The 20,180-nt window shown below is 39.8% G+C and overlaps 1 protein-coding gene across 36 annotated transcripts in view; it reads left to right on the top strand.

The window, feature by feature from the left end:
* Window positions 1-20,180, top strand: part of kcnma1a (potassium large conductance calcium-activated channel, subfamily M, alpha member 1a) — an 847,042-nt gene that overhangs the window by 638,153 nt on the left and 188,709 nt on the right. For all 36 annotated transcript variants that reach the window (XM_043678944.1, XM_043678947.1, XM_043678946.1 and 33 more), the window contains one exon: window positions 17,303-17,412. In XM_043678944.1, the coding sequence (XP_043534879.1) occupies window positions 17,303-17,412 (110 nt within the window). The remainder of the gene's footprint in view (window positions 1-17,302; window positions 17,413-20,180) is intronic.

The following is a 20,180-nucleotide window of genomic DNA, read 5'->3' as shown; positions in this document are numbered from 1 at the left end:
ATACAGACAGTTGCCCGAGGTTGGAATGGAACCTGGGTCCCTGGTGCTATGAGGCAGCAGTGCTAACCACTGAGCCACCATGCCGTCCTCATATGATACTTCTTAAAGTACAAACTTGACCATTCACCGACAATGAGCTATTCAGTTGTGCTGATTGATGAACCTGACCTCCTCACCATAGATATTTCAGATTGTAGAGCAAGCTTCTCCTCCCCAATGCCCCGTCACAATGCTGTCGCGGTGATGGATTTGGGTAAGACAGCATACATTCTCCAACCTACTTGGTTGTTGTAACCCAGCTGTACTCCATGTGAAAGTGAGGACTGCAGATGCTGGGATTAGAGTCGAGGATGTGGTGCTGGAAAAGCACAGCAGGTCAGACAGCGTCCGAGGAGCAGGAGAATCGACATTTCGCGCAAAAGCTCTTCATCCTGATAAAGACCTTTTCCAGCATCACACTCTCGACTGTACTCCGTGTGAGATAGAGATGTCTTGAACTGTTGGATCTATAAATGGATTTGAACTTGATTTGGATTCTGGTAATTGTTAGTAATAATTGAAAAAGCATTTCTTTAGCAAATGGTATCCAACAATAATCATGAAGGAAATTGCATTCTGTGTGTGATGCATAATAACAACAACTTGTATCCATGTAGCAACTTTAATGTGGTAAAAAATGTCCAAAGACATGCTATAGGTTTGTCAATGAGCAACATGTATCACCTAACCATATGAAGATATTTAGGAAAAGTGCTGAAAAAAAACTTTATCAAAATGGTCAGTTCTAAGTATCATATTGAAAGAAAGCAAAGTTTATGAAAGATATCCAGTACTTGAAAATAAGACCGTTGAAGACAGAGCTACCAATGGTGGAATGATGGCATTCAGAGATGGACAAAAGACCAAATTAATAGGAACATGGAGATGTTGGATCCTTGTAGGGCTAGAGGAGCTTACAATGATGGGGGAAGGATGAGATTTAAAAACATGCTGAGAATTTTAAATAAAAAACATTCCTGTGATGGAGCCACCTTGCAACAGAAGGATCTTGAAGAACTAAGGCATGGATAACAAAATTATAAGCCTGTTTGTAAAAAGGAAGTATATTTATGATTTTATTCTACAGGGCACCCAACTGAAATCTTTTCCTCATGTTTTATAGCTTATGCCTTTGTATAATTGTATATTAGAAAATTCAGCGGATTAATGTATCTTCCTACATCTGTTTATGACTATCCGGTCCAATTTATGAGGCATGAATGGATGGTAAATGCACAGCCAGTGTAGCCAGTACACAAGGAGATGCATTTTATGTATTGCTGTTGGGTTGGGAGATGTGCGCTCGCAATATAGTGGCAAAAGGTGATAGACAAGAAACCCAACATCTTCCCTGTTCTATGACAGATTGCCAGCATGAAGAACATCAGTGGTGTGGCAAATAAAGCACTTCATGGCCCAGTTAAGGTGCTGTTACTATCCCTGTGGGCAGTCTTGTGTGTCAGAAGGGCACGTTGCCATAGCGGTGAATCCTGGCACATTCTGATGGATCTGTGACTTTCCGAAACAGTACACCATGGATCAAAAAGACCACGGCCATGCTCTGAGCATCACTAGTGCAATCCCTTTCTCCCACCACACCCCCCGCCAGTAAATGTCTGCCATGTTCACCGTGGAGGTGCAGCCTCAGCAGTGGCCAACACTACCTGATCCAACAGCTGGACCTTGAAGCATCTTTGAAAAACTCAGACCGAGATTTAAATTCCAACCTTGGCAATCACTTTCCCATAAATAGTTAAAGTGCCTGAAGCTTCCATCGGCCAAGGTCTTGGTTTTGCAATTTTAGGAAAATAAAACAGACCTTACCCATTATGTTGGACCTTAAACAGTATGATTCATTTTGACTGCCTGCTGTATTATTCATTTTAAAGCAAACACTGAAACCAGAATCATTTGATTTATTCCTCCAGCTTCTACAGCATTCATATGGAACCTTTTATTTTTATTTAACATTTGGCAAGAAATGAAAAGGAATTTGACTTCTAATATATTAGTAAAGTTCAGCATACATTTATAATAAAAAAATACTTTTTATGAAACAATGACGAATAATTTTGGTAGAATTTGTCTGTCAGACTTTTATCCATGAAAGACATTCTAATTATGCTGTTGTCTGCTTTTCAGGGCCAGCATATCTTAACATCAGGAACTGTTGGGTTAAAATGCAGATCTTCCAAACATTTCAAATTGTGTTTGATGTACCATGTGTTAAGCAAATTGGATTTACAATTAGATGAAATTTGAACACAAATGTCTTCTCCAAAAGGGCATTCATAGCCCACATATTGCTTGTATGTACTTCATCAACCTGACTTGTGTTTTCCATATAATGATTTTAAAAACTAATGAAAAAGAGAACTAATGTTTTTGTAGCACTGCCTGTGTAACTCAGTTGATCTGTCCATTGAAAACAGTGATACCTTTAGCCTGAAGAAAAGAATGTCAAAGATGACAAGTCCTGTCTGATCAAGGATTTGTTAAACATACCCCATTCTTAGAGGGAGGCACTTAGCCAACAGGCTTCTAACATGAGGGCTGAGTGAATGGCTTGCAAATTGTCTGGATTGTCCAGTGACCCTAATTTGACATTGTGCACTTACCCTTTGTTTTTAACAAATAACAATATCACCAAAATCATTCAATCTCCAGTGCACGTCCTAACACGGCACAACAGAAAAGTTGACTTGAGTTCTAAAACCAAACAGCTATTCTACTCAAACCACTAACCCTTCAAGTCTTTGCTTACTTGCTATCTGCTTCATTTTCTGTATGCCACTATTTGCTATACTTCCAAAACACATTATAGTCTCATGGTAGTGACCAACTTGGAATCTGAGAAAATTGTAATACAGGAAAATGCTGAGCCTGGCCTTGGGTTGCTGTTGGAGGGCATTTCTTAAGTTGGTTATTCATAAGAATGAACATTTTGCTGCTGAATCCATCTAGTTTGATATCCAGAATTAAGAGCTATAAGTGACTATAATGACTATTGAGCTTCTCATCTGCATTTAAAATAGGATCATCACCTACTGATTCTGGCTGGGTAGAATGTGTTCTATTTTTTGAAATAAGCCATAATTGGAATTCTATTAAATTGTTCTTATTGAATCTTTGAATAAAAATGAGTTTGCACACCTAGTTAAGAGGAAGTCTGGATAGTTCTCACAGGTAAAGTGAGTTCTTAAAGGTAGCAAAAGCTTAATTCTAGTTCAATCTTAAGTAACTGCCAGTTGAACATTCAGGAGTTTATTTCTCGTAATTAGACCAGCCCAAAGTGTATTTTTAAGGACTTCCTAAAATTTTGCAGATGAAGTATTTGAAATGTTTTGGCCTGTGGCTGAAGGACAATTCATTAGTTAATTCTTTCTGGGAGAGTTAAAAAATATTTCATCTTCAACAATCTTAATGACAATCTCCAAGAAAATTAACCGTTGCTTTCAGCTAGACCAGAAGAGTGATGCCATGAACCATATGTAGTAAAAATGTGTGTATCCCAAAAAATCTCGCTTTCTGCACATATTGGGACAAGGTCATTAAGAACAGAATTCATGCATCTTTGATAGAGCATGAATCTTTTGACTGATACATAAGTGCATAAACCAAAATTAGCACTTTAACTCTCCACTATACAGTCATATTAAAAAATAATGCATTTTGTGTTGGAAGCACAAGGTTATAAAGTTCTGAGTTTGAGTCACACTCCATAGCTTGAACACCAATATTAAGACTGATGCTCCCACTCAATATTGAAGGAACGTTACATTGTTAGAGCTACACTTTTTGTATGAAATGTTAACCAAGGCCTGATCTGTCAGCTTGGTTGGATATCAAAGATCCCGTGGTGCTGTTTTGAAGAGTAATAGTTCGGTTATCCATGATGTCCTGGCCAATATTTATTCCTCTATCACCATCACAAGAGACAGATTATCTGGTCGTTATCACATTGCTGTACATGGGAGTTTCCTGAGCACAAATTAGCTGCCATGTTTCCAGCACTTCAACAGTGATTACACTTCAAAACCACTCTGTTGATAGTAAAGTGCTTTGGGACTTTGGTGGTCGTGAAAAGCATTAGGCAGATGCAAATCTTTATTTATTCTTAGACCATATTGATAGTTTGAAGTCATGCTGTATTACTTGAAATGATTCAGAATGTCCAAAAATACCACATAAGTATCACCATTAAGTGAAAATATAGTTCTAAGCAACTGAATCATTGAGTCACGTTGGATTCAATGACACAGAATTCAAAGTAGATTGTTATCTAGAGAAATAAATTATTTTCATGCTTGTTCATTTTTTCAGGGGGAGGGTGATGAGAGAGCTTTGTTGTTTGGGGTGGCATGGTGGACAGTGATGGATTATCAGTTCTCTTTTATGTGTCATGCAATTAGGCCAGAAGTGATAGGAGCATTCATTTTAATGGTCAGTGCAAGGACCTGCACACACCTCTCATTCATTATGATTGTGACTGTGGTGCCACTTCTAATGTAAGAGCTTTACTGACCTACAAAAATTGCAAAAAAAACTATTATTTATCTGAATGATTCTGATGCCATTTACCATCGAGAAAGAAAGTCCAATCGCCAGTCAACAGTAGAATTAATGATTTCTTTCAACTGCAACCAAACTGCTTTGAGAAATTTGTGTTTCTCATTATTGATATGACTGATGTGTTGCACGCTCAACTGTGTAACATGATTTCTTTTTGTAGCATGATTTCTTTTTGTAACACATTTTCCTGGGGTAGCCATCCTGTCTATGTGCCAGTTTAAAAATTAGAAAACTATATTGTTTGTAAAAATATTTAATTCACTGGAAGAATGTATGTTGCAGTTTCAATGCGGACAGCTTTAGGTTCTGATGAGATTGTTTCTGTTAAGTATATAAATTGATGACCTTTGGTTGCTTGGAGGAGCCCATGATGCCACCAGCTTAGCTAGAAGGGTATGTAACCTGCAGGTGGCTTTATCTTTGGTGGTGGTCACATCTGTCATAATGTGGAGAGTAACAGTATTTACATTGCTTAACTTGTAAAGCAAATACTTAAGAAGTAAAGGTGATAAGTTTTAAAGGAATTCATTCTGTTTACTTATTTTCTCTACAATAAAGTCAGATCTGGGAGACTACTCTTTCCAGTATTGATGCATGTAAAATGACTTGGGGACTCTTAGCTTCTAACTTAGCTACAATTTCATGTCATGAGGTTCTGTCAGACAGCTCTTCCGTATTCAGGGTCAGGAAATCTCTTGTTGTTTGGAGGATCTTCATGGGCCACACCCTAGAGCTTTTGTCTCGCTGTGAATGTGCGAGAGAATAGTTAAGGGTGCTGATCTGCTCTGCCACACTGAACATGTCTTCTCCCCTCAGGGGACACTGAAACTCCCAGAATTGCTGTACATTATGATAGGACAAACTCTGTGATATTGGTCATGGTGGATAACCAACTCTAATGTGGCTGTTAATATATCCAGAATTGTTTAGAAATTTCAAATCACGTTATTCACATTCAAAATTAAAGCTTGCTATTTGTCTTGTACATACAAAATTGTTAGCTTTTTATTTGGTTAATGGGAAAGCCACTTCTTCTGATGTTTCATGCCACTATGTCTTGGGCATGAATCAGTTAATTATCAGACTCTGAGGAGTGCTTTGTTAACATGAATGAAGTAATTAGTTTAGGTAAGGTTTCACATCATTTCAAAACATACATACATCATACCTGTCACCAAGTTGAGAATAGACTTCATATTTTTTTCCGAAGTGTATTTGATAATTTACTGTTGTTTCTCTGGCTTTTAATCGGCATAACAAAGTCTCCAGGGTCCTGGCTTTTAACAGGACCAGTTGTGCAGGCCAAAGCTTTTAGGGATTAGGGGAATAATAAAACTTCCTCTATTGGCTGTAGGAACACTGAACCTGTCTGGGAATTAAAAAGTTGGATCCCATCCATCGCCTTTATTAATCACAGCTGCTGTTTGTTTACTTACGTTCTGCTGAAATAACTAATCACCTGGTGATCCGTTGATGAAAAATGATTTGTTTTAATCAAAATCTCATTCGAGGGTTAAGAAAACCTGAAAATGATCAATCACTTGGTTCTGTGTTGTCACTCAAGAATTTGGTGTGAAGGGAGTTTATGGAGCATTTCGAAATCCAAGTGCTGATTTCATCTTTCAAAATTAAGTCTGAAAATAAATGGTGCATATTAAACACAGAGTTGATAAAGTGCCAGAAACGCATTGACAAATCACTAAATTACGTGTTCATGTTGAAATATTTTCATACATTTCTCAAAGTAATTTTGCATTAAATCCAGGCTTAAAAATAAAGTCGAAGACCAGTCAAAAGGAATGCTTAGCTAGTACTTGTACAAGCTAACTCCACAAACACATGCAAATTATTAAAAACTGTATTAAGTGTATTGGACATTGTTCAAGCAATACATTTTCTTCAGCACATTAATCTGAACATAAATCTACCCAGGTCTGAGGAGAATTCTTTTATACATGAAGCCAGAAGGTGTTTTTCCTTCAGTTCCTAGCAGAAACTCTTGTAGTATTCCACATTTAATTGAAGTATGCTTTTTTTTTCTTTTACCTTTGCACCTAATACTTCTGACTTTGATGTTGTTCCATAGTTGATTGATATACTACCAAAAGCCTCAGTTACAACCTCAGAATTCAACACCATAAATTACAGTTAATTTGGCACCCCTTCCTGAATGGCCACAATCCCCATGATACCAGTTCTTCCTCTACACGTGCTGTTTCTTCTCTTTATCCTTGATTGCATGAAGACACACAGACTTCAAATTTATGAGCTCCCAGTTCATCTTTATTTCATTTTAATGTAGTAAACTCCTGTCATTTCATTTGAATGAGAATGACAGCCCAATATATGAATCAAAAACCTTAAGAAGCTATTTTGAAAGCCAGTGCTGTTTATGCAATTGTCATCTCTCCAACAACTCTTTCATTCATTATGCTCATGCAAAGATAATTTTTCCTCCCCTCTCAATTGCAACTCAAGCTTGATGATGTCATGTCTTGAGTTTTGGATTCCTCACATCCTTTTCAAAGGTTGAGTGGTGCATTCTTTGTAAAATCTGTGAGGTTTTAGCACAGATATCACAGCGCAAAAGCATGTCATGGCTTATTGGCAAAACGTGCCAGTATGAAGCATACGCTTCCACTTCTCAATAGTGGGATAGTTAACACTCCAGCACTCATAACTCTTCCAGGGATTTCCCATAAGGGTTCAGGCCTTCAGCTTGTTTTCTTTTGTTTCACTCTTTTCAATGAAAATTGGAAAAGATGCATTTTAAAAGGGAGCAGGAGCTGAAACTGTAATCAAAAGTACATGTTACTGAAACCAACTTCTTATGACTGTCACCACCCCTTCTGGTAAGCATGGTGGTGTTTGCACAGTTTCCTGCTAAATACAGTGTACAACTAATCACCACTGCTGTGATCTCTGCATTTTGACTGGTTACTAAAATATAGTTTGACGTTGTTTGCAACTCCCTGTCTGTTGCAGGACTGATGTCGGGAAGCTGCAGCCTGCTAACATGGAAATGGTCCTAGGAGAGATGCATGGCAGCATTTTATGAAGCATTGCCTGATATGGTTGCATTTATTGTAACCCATTGTTAACTCACATGGGAGTAGGAGCGTTTAGTGGCACTTAGGTCCAATATTAGCAACTGATAAGCAGGGGTGATGTAAAGGTGTGAAACTCTATTTGAATGGCAAGTCTGAGCCATGGTTCACCAAAATTATTCCAGACTAACTGAACTGGCAGGGTTGGATTTTTGTGGATAATTATAGACATTGGCTTTGAATGTTTTGAAATCTCAGCAATGAAAATGTGATGTTGTACTTTCAAATGGAAGGAATAGAAGCTTTGATGCTTTCCCTCACAACCTCCAACAGTCCTGGAGACATTGTTCTTCAAAGCCTACTAGAACTCTCATAACTTGGGTGTACATCGATGTCAACCACAATGTCAGACACCATACTACTTTATCAGATAGCAAGCCACTGCCAACCAATGGGAATTATAGTCAACATTTAGCTTAATAACAGCAAAGTATCGCACACTGTTAGCTGTCATATTTAAGGGTGAAAGCTTTGAGGAGCACAGAATGTAACGTTTTATAGTGCAGAGATCTTCTCGAGTTTCTAATTTGGCAGTCTCCTCTCCCTTCCATTGCGATCTGTATCAGCCTAGTTCAGGGCAATTAATGCCTTGTAATCCATTTTAACACATAAATGAAAACCCATTTTCAAGAAGCAGAAGCTGTAGACCAAGAATGAGATTTCCAAAACAGAGGGTAGTTCCAGGATCTGGCAAAGTTATATATAGTAGGATTTTCGTGTGAAAATTAATGAATTATCTTTCACAGGAGGGAAGGAACATCTGTGCTGATCCACTGTCATTAGTTTGTGAAAAACAAACTGCTGTAGTGCAGATTCAGAAGGGGTGTTGGTGATAATTACTGTGTCTCGTTGCTGTGGTTGTATCACTAAACACCCATGGAGCAAAACACTTGGAATTTTTGATTTGCTGTAGAAGCCTGATTATCTCTTTATAGCTATTTATTTGGAGATGTTGCTAGTATTGTATAGCCCTGGCTGTCTTTTTTTCTGCTCTCTACTCCGTGTTTATCAGTGGTGGGCAGTGGGATCACTTTGATTTAGATTGGTGGGTTGGATGTCACTAATTGCCAAGCTGCTTCAGGAGAGAGTTCTAACAGATTGCTTGGGGATTTAAAGGGAAAATAGGCTTAAATTGTCCCTTGATGTTACAGGAAGGATATAGTGGTCTAATTGTTGATAGCTGTCAGTTGTATTTGCAACTAGCCTATTCCCAGCCAGCAGTTTGAACACTGTGGGAAACCTGTGGGCTGGTTAACTCAAGTAATATACAAGCTGCCCCTGAGCTGAACAAAGGCACCTGGAGGAAATATCTTCTTTCCTGTGTGGATCATCTAATCCTCACATGATCGCAGGTCCCTTAGTGAAAGGCAGGGTGAACAGATGTCCGCCCACTCCTTCCCTCACCATCCACAGTGGCTACATGTGACCAAAAGACCCTTCTCTTCTGCTGCTTCCCCCTTCAGTTGTGACCTGAATCCTAACTTCAACTAATCCCTTACATAAATCCACTCTATATGGAGGCATTTACTTATTTATTGTCAGGTGTATCTTGTTACAAAGTAAGTGTTGTATAGTTCGCCACTCTCTGGCATCAAATTGAAAGACAGAAAAATAAACAAAATACATAGAAAATAAAGGCAGAAAAATGAAGAGATAAAGAAAATGTTCAGCCTTACAGTCCTTCCTGTTAAGTGCTTTGCCATGGGCTTGGTTGCCAGACAGGCCTCCCTTTCACTGCACCGTTGCCACCACTAATACGAAAAGTTGCCACACTTCGGTGCCATCTCACCTTCACCAATGCCCTCACCATTGTGACTCCTCGCTGGACCTCGCCAATGCAGATGTTACCAATGCTGCCAGATACTGGACTGTCCCAAACTCCACTCTGCCACTACCATGATTCCGCTTTGGGTGAACTTTCCCAATGCAGCCGCTGCGTCTTACACTGGGCCCAAAATCACCTCTGCCTTCGCCTCCATAAGTCTGCACTGGAAGCAGACACTGCCGGAAACCCAAATCCACATCCGCAGCAGGAGCCGTGAGTCAGCACTCGGACCACCTCATTGATGCAGACTCCGCAGGGAACCCAAACTCATCAGGAGGCCGTGATGCTAGGCCCACACGCCACCACCGATGCCGTCACTGTGACCGAGTCTTCACCAAGAGGTAACTAAAACAAAATAGAAAAAAAGAGAGAGGGAAAAAAAGAAAAGGAATGACATGAAAAGCAAACAAAACAGATGAGCCCCAGGCTCAGAAACCTTATTCCATCGCCGTCTTACCAGAAGTTAACACCAGCGGCCACTATAAATCTATTCCTCAGGTGATGAAAGGAATCAATGCCAGCAACCTCAGGACTAAGGATTTCACATCTTGCTGGAGTTTGGGATGGGCGAGATCAATGATTAGCTGGGAATAGACCAGTGCACAAGTAGCCAAGTGAATAACTGGTCTGACCCCACACTGTACCCAGGTAGTACATAACTGAATTGTCAAGCTACCTTAATTTTAACTCACTTAAAATTGATGCCTAGCACATTGTAAAAGTATTTGTTTTATTTAATGCATTTCTGATTTTAAACATCTGGATTGGAGGCAACACAGTTGTATTTTTAAAGTTGAAAGTATAATGCAACACTCCAAAGTTAACTTTTTCCAACGTGGTTAACTAAGCTTATCAAAATAATCATAGCCAATAGCTCATATACAATTGATTTTGGTACTGGGAAGAGTTCTGTGCTAGGCCTGTAACCACAAGGATTGGTGCTGGGTCCACTGTTTTGATGTGAATATAGGAGCCATGGTTTACAGATGTCGCAAATAGGAGTGTTATAGTGGGACCTTGATCAGAGGGGCAACTGGGCCAAAGAGTGGCAGATGGAGTTTAATTTAGATAAATGTGAGGTATTGAATTTTGGTGAGGCAAACCAGAACAGTATTCAGTTAATGGTAGGTCCTGTGCAGTGTTGCCAAACAGAAAGAGCTAGGGGTGCAGGTGCATTGTTCCTTGAAAGTGGAGGCACAGGTAGACAGGGCGGTGAAGAAGGCATTGGGCATACTTCCCTTCATTGATCGGGACATTGAGTATAGGAGTTGGGATGTCATGTTTCAGATGTACAGGATGTAGGTGAGGCCGCTTTTAGAATACAATTCTGATCGACCTTCTATAGGAAGGATGTTGTTAAACTTGAGAGGGTGCAGAAAAGATTTACAAAGATGTTGTCGGGAAATGCTGAATAGGCTGGGGTTTTCTTCCCGGAGTGTCAGAAGCTGAGGGGTGACCCTATAGAGATTTATAAAATCAAAAGCAGCATGGATAGGGTAAATAGACATGGTTTTTTTTCCTAGGGTGGGGGCAACTAGAACTAGAGGGTACAGATTTAAGGTGAGAGGGGAAAGATTTAAAAAGGACCTGAGGGGTAACTTTTTCACACGGAGCATGGTGCATGTATGGAATGAGGAAGTGATGGAGACTGGTACAAGTACATTTAAAAGGTATCTGGATGGGTCCATGCATAGGAAGGGTATAGAGGGTTATGGGCCAAGTGCTGGCAAATAGGACTGGGTCAGACTGGAATGTCTGGTCATTGCGGACGAGTTGGGCCAATGGGTCTATTTCCGTACTGTATGAGCCTTTAACTCAATGACTGTATCTGCCATATCAACAAGTATCTATCACCAATTGATCAGAAGTGAGGCAAGTAACTCATGTCATCATTCACTTGGAGAGGTTTTCAAATAAATCAGCAATAATTATTTCATAAGCATTATACTTGCCAATTATTTGAGATGATTCTTTTAATTGTTTTCTCATCCTGAAAATAGTTAATTGCTCTAACTGCTACCTTCTAGTTATTTCTCAATTCATTCTCAGAATGTGGTTATCACTGGCTGGGCCAGCATGTGATTTTTGTCTGTAATTGCTCTCGACCTGGTAGTGGTTTACTGCGGCCTGTGGGGTGTAGGTGCAACTCCAATTCTGTTAGAAAGGAAGCTCCCGGAATTTCACACAGCGACACTGATGATACAACAATGTGATTCCAAATCAGGACAGTATGTGGCTTGAAGGGGAACTTGCATCCATTTACTGCCTTCTCCTTCTAGACGGTGTTATCATGGATTTGTAAGGGGCTTTCTAAGGAACCTTGGTGAACTACTTCAGTGCATCTTGGAGATCGCACACACTGCAGCCACTGAGAGTCATAGTGAAGGGAGTAAATGTTGAAAGTAGTGGATAGGTTAGCAATCAAAGATGCTTTGTCTTAGATGGTGCCAAGTTTCTTGAGTGTTTTCAGAGTCGCATTGGACCATAAAAGTGGGGATAGTATTGTATTTCATTTCTGGTTGTTGCCTATAGATGGTGAAGAGGCACTGAGGAGATGGGATTGGTTACTCACCACTCAATGACTCGCTGTGTACTGATCTTGGATCTACAGTGCTTTATGGACTGCTCCATTCAGATTCTGATCAGTGATACTCCCCAGGGGAATCAGCAATGATAATGTCATTGAATGTCAGCTGACAGCTCTGATGAAGTCTCGAGACATTAGCCTGCTCTCTCTTCATGGATGCTGCCTGACCTGCTGTGATCCCCAGTATTTTTAAGTTTTCAGGGATTTTCAGCATTGTTTTCTAGCTGTACTGCAACAGCTTGGCTGTGGTACTGCTAGTTTTTGAGCGTAAGTCTTTATTACTCTTGCCAGAACGTTGATAGGGCCGTTAATCTTTGCAATGCCCAGTACCTCCATACATTTTTTGATATAATGTGGAGTAAATCAAACTGGTTAAATTGTGATCTTTGATGCTGGGGATCTCAGAAGGAGGCTGAGATGGATCATCCACTTGGCTCTTCTGCCTAAAGATTGATGTAAATACTTTAGCCTTCTGTTTTGCACTGATACTGAGGGCTTCCCAATCATTGAAAATGAAGATATTAATGTTATTAATCACCATTCACATCTGGATGTACAGGACTGCAGAGCTTGGATCTGATTCTTTGATTGTCATGTTGCTAAACCCCATCTATCACTTGCTGCTAATCCTGTTTAGTGCACAAGTAGTCCCGTTTTGTAGCTTCGTCAGGTTGGCATGTCACCTTTAGGTAGGTGTTTTGCTGATCCTGACGTGCTCTCCTGCACTCTTCCTTGAACCAGGGTTGATCTCCTAGCTTAATTGTAATGGTAGAGTGGGGAATATGCCAGACCATAAGATTAAAGATTATGGTTTAATAAATTCTGCTCTGCTGATGGCCTCAGTGCCTCATGGATGCCCCATATTGAATGGCTAAATCTGCCTGAAGTCCATCCCATTCAACACAGTAGTAGTGCCACACAACAAGATGTAGGGGATCTTCACTGTGAAGATGGGACGGTAGTCACTCCCATTGATACTGTTATGGTAAGTGTGTAATGTATGATTCCATGAACATGACTCAGGCTGTTGCTTGATTAGTCTGAGAGACTGAATTTCCAGTTTTGTCACAAGCCCCAGATGTTTGTTAAGGAAGTTCTTACAAGGTCAACAGGTCTGTGTTTGCCATTGTTGATTCTGATGCTTAGATTAATGCCGGGTATTGTGTCCAGTGTCACTCCTTTGTTTAGACTTCTAGTGATTGGATGTAACTGAATGGCTGGCTGGACTGTTTCACAGGCTAGTCAAAAGTCAAGCATATTGTAGTGGGTCTGGAGTCAAATGCAGGCCAGACAGGGTAGAGACAGCAGATTTCCTTCCTGCATGGACATTGATGAACCAGATGGGGTTTATAAAAATGAAAATCAACATTTACATGGTCAGCATCGGACTAACTTTTAATTGCATTTTTATTGCTTTTTATTGAATAATAAATTTCACTATTTCTCATGGTGGGATTTGTACCATGTCCCCAGAATATTAGCCTGGGCTCTGGATACTAATCCTGTGACATTACCACTACACTGAAGATTTTTTTTTGAAAAGGAACTGACTTGTTCTGAAAACATGTAATTTGTAATCCACCTTTTACAGGTGGGGTTTTATGAGTTGACTGATGCTTTTCATTGAAGTGTAGTAGTTCCACTGTCCTACCCAATATTAGAGATGGAACCTACAGCAGCATAACAGATTAGTTTTCGCATTTGCTTTCCCATCACCTTATTGTACCCAAATTGTTTGCCTTTTATCTCCCCCCAGAACAATTGTGACTCCAATTGAAAAGTATTTGACTGGCTGAGAGAGTCTGAGAGCAGGAAAGATGCTGTAGAAATGTGTTTTTTTTTTAGTTAAAGGCATGGACAAAGAAACTGATCGATCAGTTTCTAATTTTATTTCAAAATAAGAGACCAAGGGAAAGAGCCATAATACAGAACACCATCCAAAACTGCAAAGAACAAATGAGAGGAGAAAAAAAACGAGAACCTTTGATGATCATTTGCAAATGAGCTAAGGTTTGAAAATTGTTAAGTTATAGAAAGGAGGAAGACTGAGGAAGATAAGGCACACACCATCATGACGTTCTATCAATAAATAAATGAAGTCAGAAACCAAGTAATGAGTCATAGTTTGAACCCAATAAAAATGCAGAAGGGAAGGGACAGCATGCAAAATGGCATCTTTGGAATTGTAAAAGACCAAGTTTGTAAGAGCATCATTGGTAATAAAAATTAGGAGAGAAAGTAAGAAGAGTTGCAAGGGATTGTTTGGCGTCATGGAAAATGGATGATTGCAGATAAAAGTAGTGAGTTTAAATACACCTGGTAGTTAAATGTTTTGTCAGATTGTCTGGTTGCACTGGTCAGTGCAGAGCAAACTGGGTGTTGGATTCATAATATCTTTACTGTACAATTATGTGCAATGGGTTTAAACTAGTTTATGAAATAGGACATGGTATGGGTTGACATAATTTCTAATAACATCATTTAAAAGCACCAGAGGGCAATCAAGTTGACATAAAGGGACTTTTTTTTAAAAAAGTGAATATTTTACCCCAAGCATCTAATCATACCAACATTCTGATCCCAGAATAATTCATCACCAACTCATTGTCTAAGTCCCAGTATTGTTTTGGTTTATCAGAGATAATTTTCCAATAGTTCACCAGGAGATCAATGGAGCAGCAATTTTCTCTTTGTTCATCCACTTGACAAGTGGGATTAATTGTGCCCAAAATCTACACCCCCTTCTCACATCCCACCTTCAATGTTGTACAGAAGCCAGCACTAATTTGAGTTTGCTGGCATTCCATTTCTATTTAGTGCTGTAAAATATTCCGGAACATTCCAGATGATTATAATTAACCAGGAGTAGAAGACATATGCTTATTTTTCTTTCTCAGTAATTCTTTTTGAGATAAATGGGTTTGGTTGGCAATACACTGCGTTGGCTCACTCACATGCTACTTCAGACACCTTCCCCATGTGTATCATGTAATAAAGTCTGATTTTAGTCTTGTGGAATGGAGAGGTGTCAGATAGAACAGAGACACTTTTCTTGGGAGTAAAAACTATGCCACACACTTCCTAATATTCAAGCCAGGTTGGGTGTTGGCAGAAAGCTGGAAGCAGGTCATCTTTCCATCTACTGATGGAATGATATTTTTTGTCATAAAAACACCTAAAGATGTGGCAACTTACAAAATAGCTGTCAAAATTTAGCGATGTTTAGTTTTCTCCCTTTGTTTTCTGAGTAAAATGATACAGTGTGTGGGAATTGTTTAACTCCTTAGATTTTATGCCATCTCCTTTCCCAGCTGCTTCCTGGCCTATCCAAAGATAACTACATTTGAAAATAAGAGCTTCAAGAGATTTAGTAACAGAGAGATCTGCCATACTAACACTCTGTGCCACAAATTTGTGCCCGCAGTTTCTTACAGAAATGTCTCTGTTGAGCAGGCTTGGAGGGCAGCCAAGGTTACAGTCGTTCAGGTTTCATTTTCTAATATTGAATCTCTTTCAAAAATAAAATATGTAATTTCTCTCCCTCATCCATTTTTACTGTCATAAAATAATGAGAAACAATGCATTTTCAATGACCTAATCACAAGCTTGCAATTTAAAATTACTCGTTAGCCAGATGTAGCTGAGAGAGACCTCGGTAGCACGGTGAAAAATGAGAATGTTTCTAATGTAGAAGTGCATGTTTATGAAGGTTAGGTTGAATATCGCCATTTTGGACAAAGAAGCATTGTTGAGTACCGAGCTCAGCTGTGGCTATGTCTCAGTCAAAAACGTATGAGCAGTAGTTTTGTTGTCAATCCCAACATTTAACTAGATCTTCGGTTGAGCCTTCATTATCTGATAGTGTGACCCAGAGTACATCGTGTCATGAAAGAGAAAATAGTGTGATTCAGGAAGAAATCTTACAACAGAACCATATCAACATTCATATTACTATTTGAATTGGAATTGTAAAAGGTGTTGATGAATAGCAACCGGACATACAGACGGTAGAACCCCTTCAGCCTACTCAGTGTATTTATTCTGATGTTTATTCTTCTTGGTGTTTTGTGTAGCATTTTATGCTTGTCAAAGTAAAAATGCTTGAGATAGAGAATTGAATTTTATTTTTCTCTCCGCGTTAACATCAAGATGGATTTGTCTTTAGATTAAGGTTAGATTAGATTCCCTACAGGCTCTTCGGCCCAACAAGTCCACACCGACCCTCTGAAGAGTAACCCATCCAGTCCAATTTCCGTCTGACTAATGCATCTAATACTATGGGCAATTTAGCATGGCCAATTCACCTGATCTGCACATCTTTGAACTGTGGGAGGAAACCGGAGCACCCGGAGGAAACCAACGTAGACACAGGGAGAATGTGCAAACTCCACACAGACGGTCACCCAAGGCTGGAATTGAATCTTGATAGGATAAAGTGAAAGTGCATTGCCTTTCATAGAGTCATACAGCATGGAACAGACCTTTCAGTCCAACACATTCGTGCCGGCCAGATATCCTAAACTGATCTAGTTCTATTTGCTATCAGTCAGCCCATAGCCCTCTAAACCTTCCTATTCATGTACCTATCCAGGGGCCTTTTAAATGTTGTAATTGTACCCACCTCCACCACCACTTCTGGCAGTTTATTCCATACATGCACCATCCTCTGCATGAAAAAGTTATCCCTCACAACCCTTTTGACTCTCCCCCCCCCTCACCTAACCTATGCCCTCTAGTTTTGGATGCCCCTCTCTAGGGAAAAAAACCTTGGCTATTCACCCTATCCATGCCCCTCACAATTTTAGAAAACAGTGTGCTTGTGTCTTAAGCTGAGGGGGATAAAAAGGCAATGTGTATTTTCCCAGTGTGCTATTACATCAATGATACTTTGAACTTTGAACAATGATACTTTGATATACTGATCAGTGGGTAGTGCTTGCTATGAAGGCAGAATAAATGCTTCCAGTTAGACCAATGTAACTTTGCTAATTTAATTTCTCTGGTATTCTATTACTTTACCACAGTTGATATTGTTGATTCAATCAAACCTTAGACCCGGGTTTCGCCATTAAAAATACAGCATTGGATTTTACTCAACCATCTCTTTACAGGCCAAAGTTTGGTTTTCCTTTCATGAGGTGTATCAACGTGCTGTTTCTCTTTTCATTCTAGATTGAGGAGGACACCTGGCAAAAATACTACCTAGAAGGGGTAGCAAATGAGATGTACACAGAATATTTGTCCAGTGCCTTCATAGGCTTGTCATTTCCTGCAGTTTGCGAGTAAGTAACCAAGAACATATCTCCAACAATGACTTTAAGCTCATGAATAAGCATTGAGTAACTCCTGTGAGTAGTGAATCTCAGAGCAGTCTTATCAATTGCTTCAGTTGCACAGACACTATGCTCCAAGAGGAGTTGATGCACACCTTGATTATTGCACCAGGCCTCGTTTCCTTGAACTGCACCTTTTTGAACTTCACCTATGGTCTGAACATTTGCCTCTATTTTATTCCCCATCCCACCGACAGAGACATTTAACAAAATAATTCATGAGCCGCAATAAAGCTACATCTTTGAGGAAGAAGGATGTTAGGGAGAGTATAAACCAATCATAGAAATTAAGACAAGTATCAAATTGAAAGAAAACTATGTACAATGTGGCAAAGATTAGTGATAAACCAATAAGGTAAACCAGCTGGACAGTAAGAGCTTCTTTATTACACAAAAATAAAGACAGGAATCAAAGTGAGCGTAAGTGTTTTCGAGAATGAGGATGGGGAAACAATGATGAGGAATCACAATGTGGCAAAGGAGTTCAAGAATACTTTGTATCAGTCCTCACAACCGAAAATATCAATACCTTCCCCAAAATGCTAAGTAACCAAGGGGAAACAGGGGAAAGGAAATAACCACAGCTATTTTTCGAGAAAAGATACTGGGGAATTTAATGGCACTAAAGGCCGATAAGTATCCTGGAACCGATGGGTTGCATCCGAGGATTTTAAAGGCAGTAACTACAAAAATATTGGATGTACTGATAATAATCTTCCAAGAATCCTTAGATGAGAAAATGTCTCAAAGGATTGGAAATCTGCCAATGTAAAACTTCAAAAAGGAAGGGAGACTAAAAACAGGAAATTGTACACCAGTTAGCTTAACATCTGTCATTAGGAAAATTATTGAGTCTATTATAAAGGATGTAACAGAAGACCATTTTGAATTACTTAGTCCAATTAAGTAGAATTAACATGGCTTATAAAGGAGAAGGTGACAAATATATCACAGTCTTTGAGAAGGTAAGATGCAGGAGAGATGAAGGGTAACCAGTAGATGTATTATGTTTGGATTTCTGAAATGCATTTGATCAGGTACCATATATAAGATATATAATAAGGAAAGAGCCATGGTATGGATAGAAAATTGGCTAATAAGTAAAAGCAGAGAGTTGGAGTATGGGGTCATTTTCAGGGTGGTAACTTACAACCAGTGGAGTGCAGCAGGAATCAGTGCTGGCATCCATACTTAGTTACAATATATATTAATGACTTGGATGAGTAAGGTCCAGTTTGATGATGACACAAAAATAGGTAGGAACGCAAGCGGTGAGAATGACAGTCTATAGAAGTATATAGTCAGAGTGTGGTGCTGGAAAAGCACAGCAGGTCAGGCAGCATATTAGGAGCAGCAGAATCGATGTTTCGGGCATAAGCCCTTAGCCATAACTATTAATTTAACCTGGGGCAGTGTTTGGAGAGGAATAAGACGGTGTTATTTTCTGGTTCTGTAGATTGCGAAGGAGCAAAAATGAGTGATATGTACTTCTTGTCAGATGTGGGTGTTTAAAGAGAGTTTAAGGGTTACTGCAGATTATATCTGCCATAAATGCTGTTGGATGCGAATCTTATCAGATCCAATGGATCATTTGGAGAAACCGTTAGAAGCAATGAGGAATTTGCAACAGCAACAGTATGTGATGGATTGCACTTATAGGAAAGGGGTAAGTCTCCGATACAGTCACATAGATGGGTTAACTCCAGGAAAGTTAAGAGAGGTAGGCAGCTACTGCAGGGGTCTTTTGTGGATATACCCATTTCAAACAGGTGTGCTGTTTTGGAAAATGTAGGGGGTGATGGATTCTCAGGGGAACATAGCACAAACAGCCAAGTTTCTGGTATGGAGACTGGCTCTAATGCAACGAGGAGTATGTCGGGTTCCAAGAGATCAATTGTGTTCGGGGATTCTCTAGTTCGAGGTACAGATAGACGTTTCTGTGGCCAGCAGCAAAAAAGCAGAATGGTGTATTACTTCTCTGGTGCCAGGATCAAGGATGTCTTAGAGGGGGTGCAGAATGTTCTCAAAGGGGAGAGGGGCCAGCAAGAGGTTATTGTCCACATTGGAACCAATGACATAGGAAGGGAAACGGTTGAGATTCTGAAGGGACATTACAGAGAGTTAGGCAGAAACTTATAAAGCAGGTCCTCGAGAGTAATAATATTTGGATTACTCCCGGTGCTACGAGCTAGTGAGGGCAGGAATAGGAGAATAGAGCAGATGAATGCATGGTTGCGAAGCTGGTGTATGGGAGAAGGATTCACATTTTTGGATCATTGGAATCTCTTTTGGGGTAGAAGTGACCTGTACAAAAAGGACGGATTGCAGCTAAATTGGAAGGGGATTAATATACTGGCAGGGAAATTTGCTAGAGCTGCTCGAGAGGATTTAAACTAGTAAGGTGGGTGGGTAGGATCCAGGGAGATAGTGAGGAAAGAGATCAATCTGAGACTGGTACAGTTGAGAACAGAAGCAAGTCAAACAGTCAGGGCAAGCAGGGACAAGGTAGGACTAATAAATTAAACTGCATTTATTTCAATGCAAGTGGCCTAAGAGGAAAGGCAGATGAACTCAGGGCATGGTTAGGAACATGGGACTGGGATATCATAGCAATTACAGAAAAATGGCTCAGGGATGGGCAGGACTGGGAGCTTAATGTTCCAGGATACAAATGCTACAGGAAGGATAGAAAGGGAGGCAAGAGAGGAGGGGGAGTG

Source organism: Chiloscyllium plagiosum, chromosome 38, assembly GCF_004010195.1.
Source record: "Chiloscyllium plagiosum isolate BGI_BamShark_2017 chromosome 38, ASM401019v2, whole genome shotgun sequence".
Lineage (NCBI taxonomy): Eukaryota > Metazoa > Chordata > Chondrichthyes > Orectolobiformes > Hemiscylliidae > Chiloscyllium > Chiloscyllium plagiosum.
The sequence above is the reverse complement of the archived record's forward strand: the minus strand, read 5'-3'. Positions and strand labels throughout refer to the sequence as shown.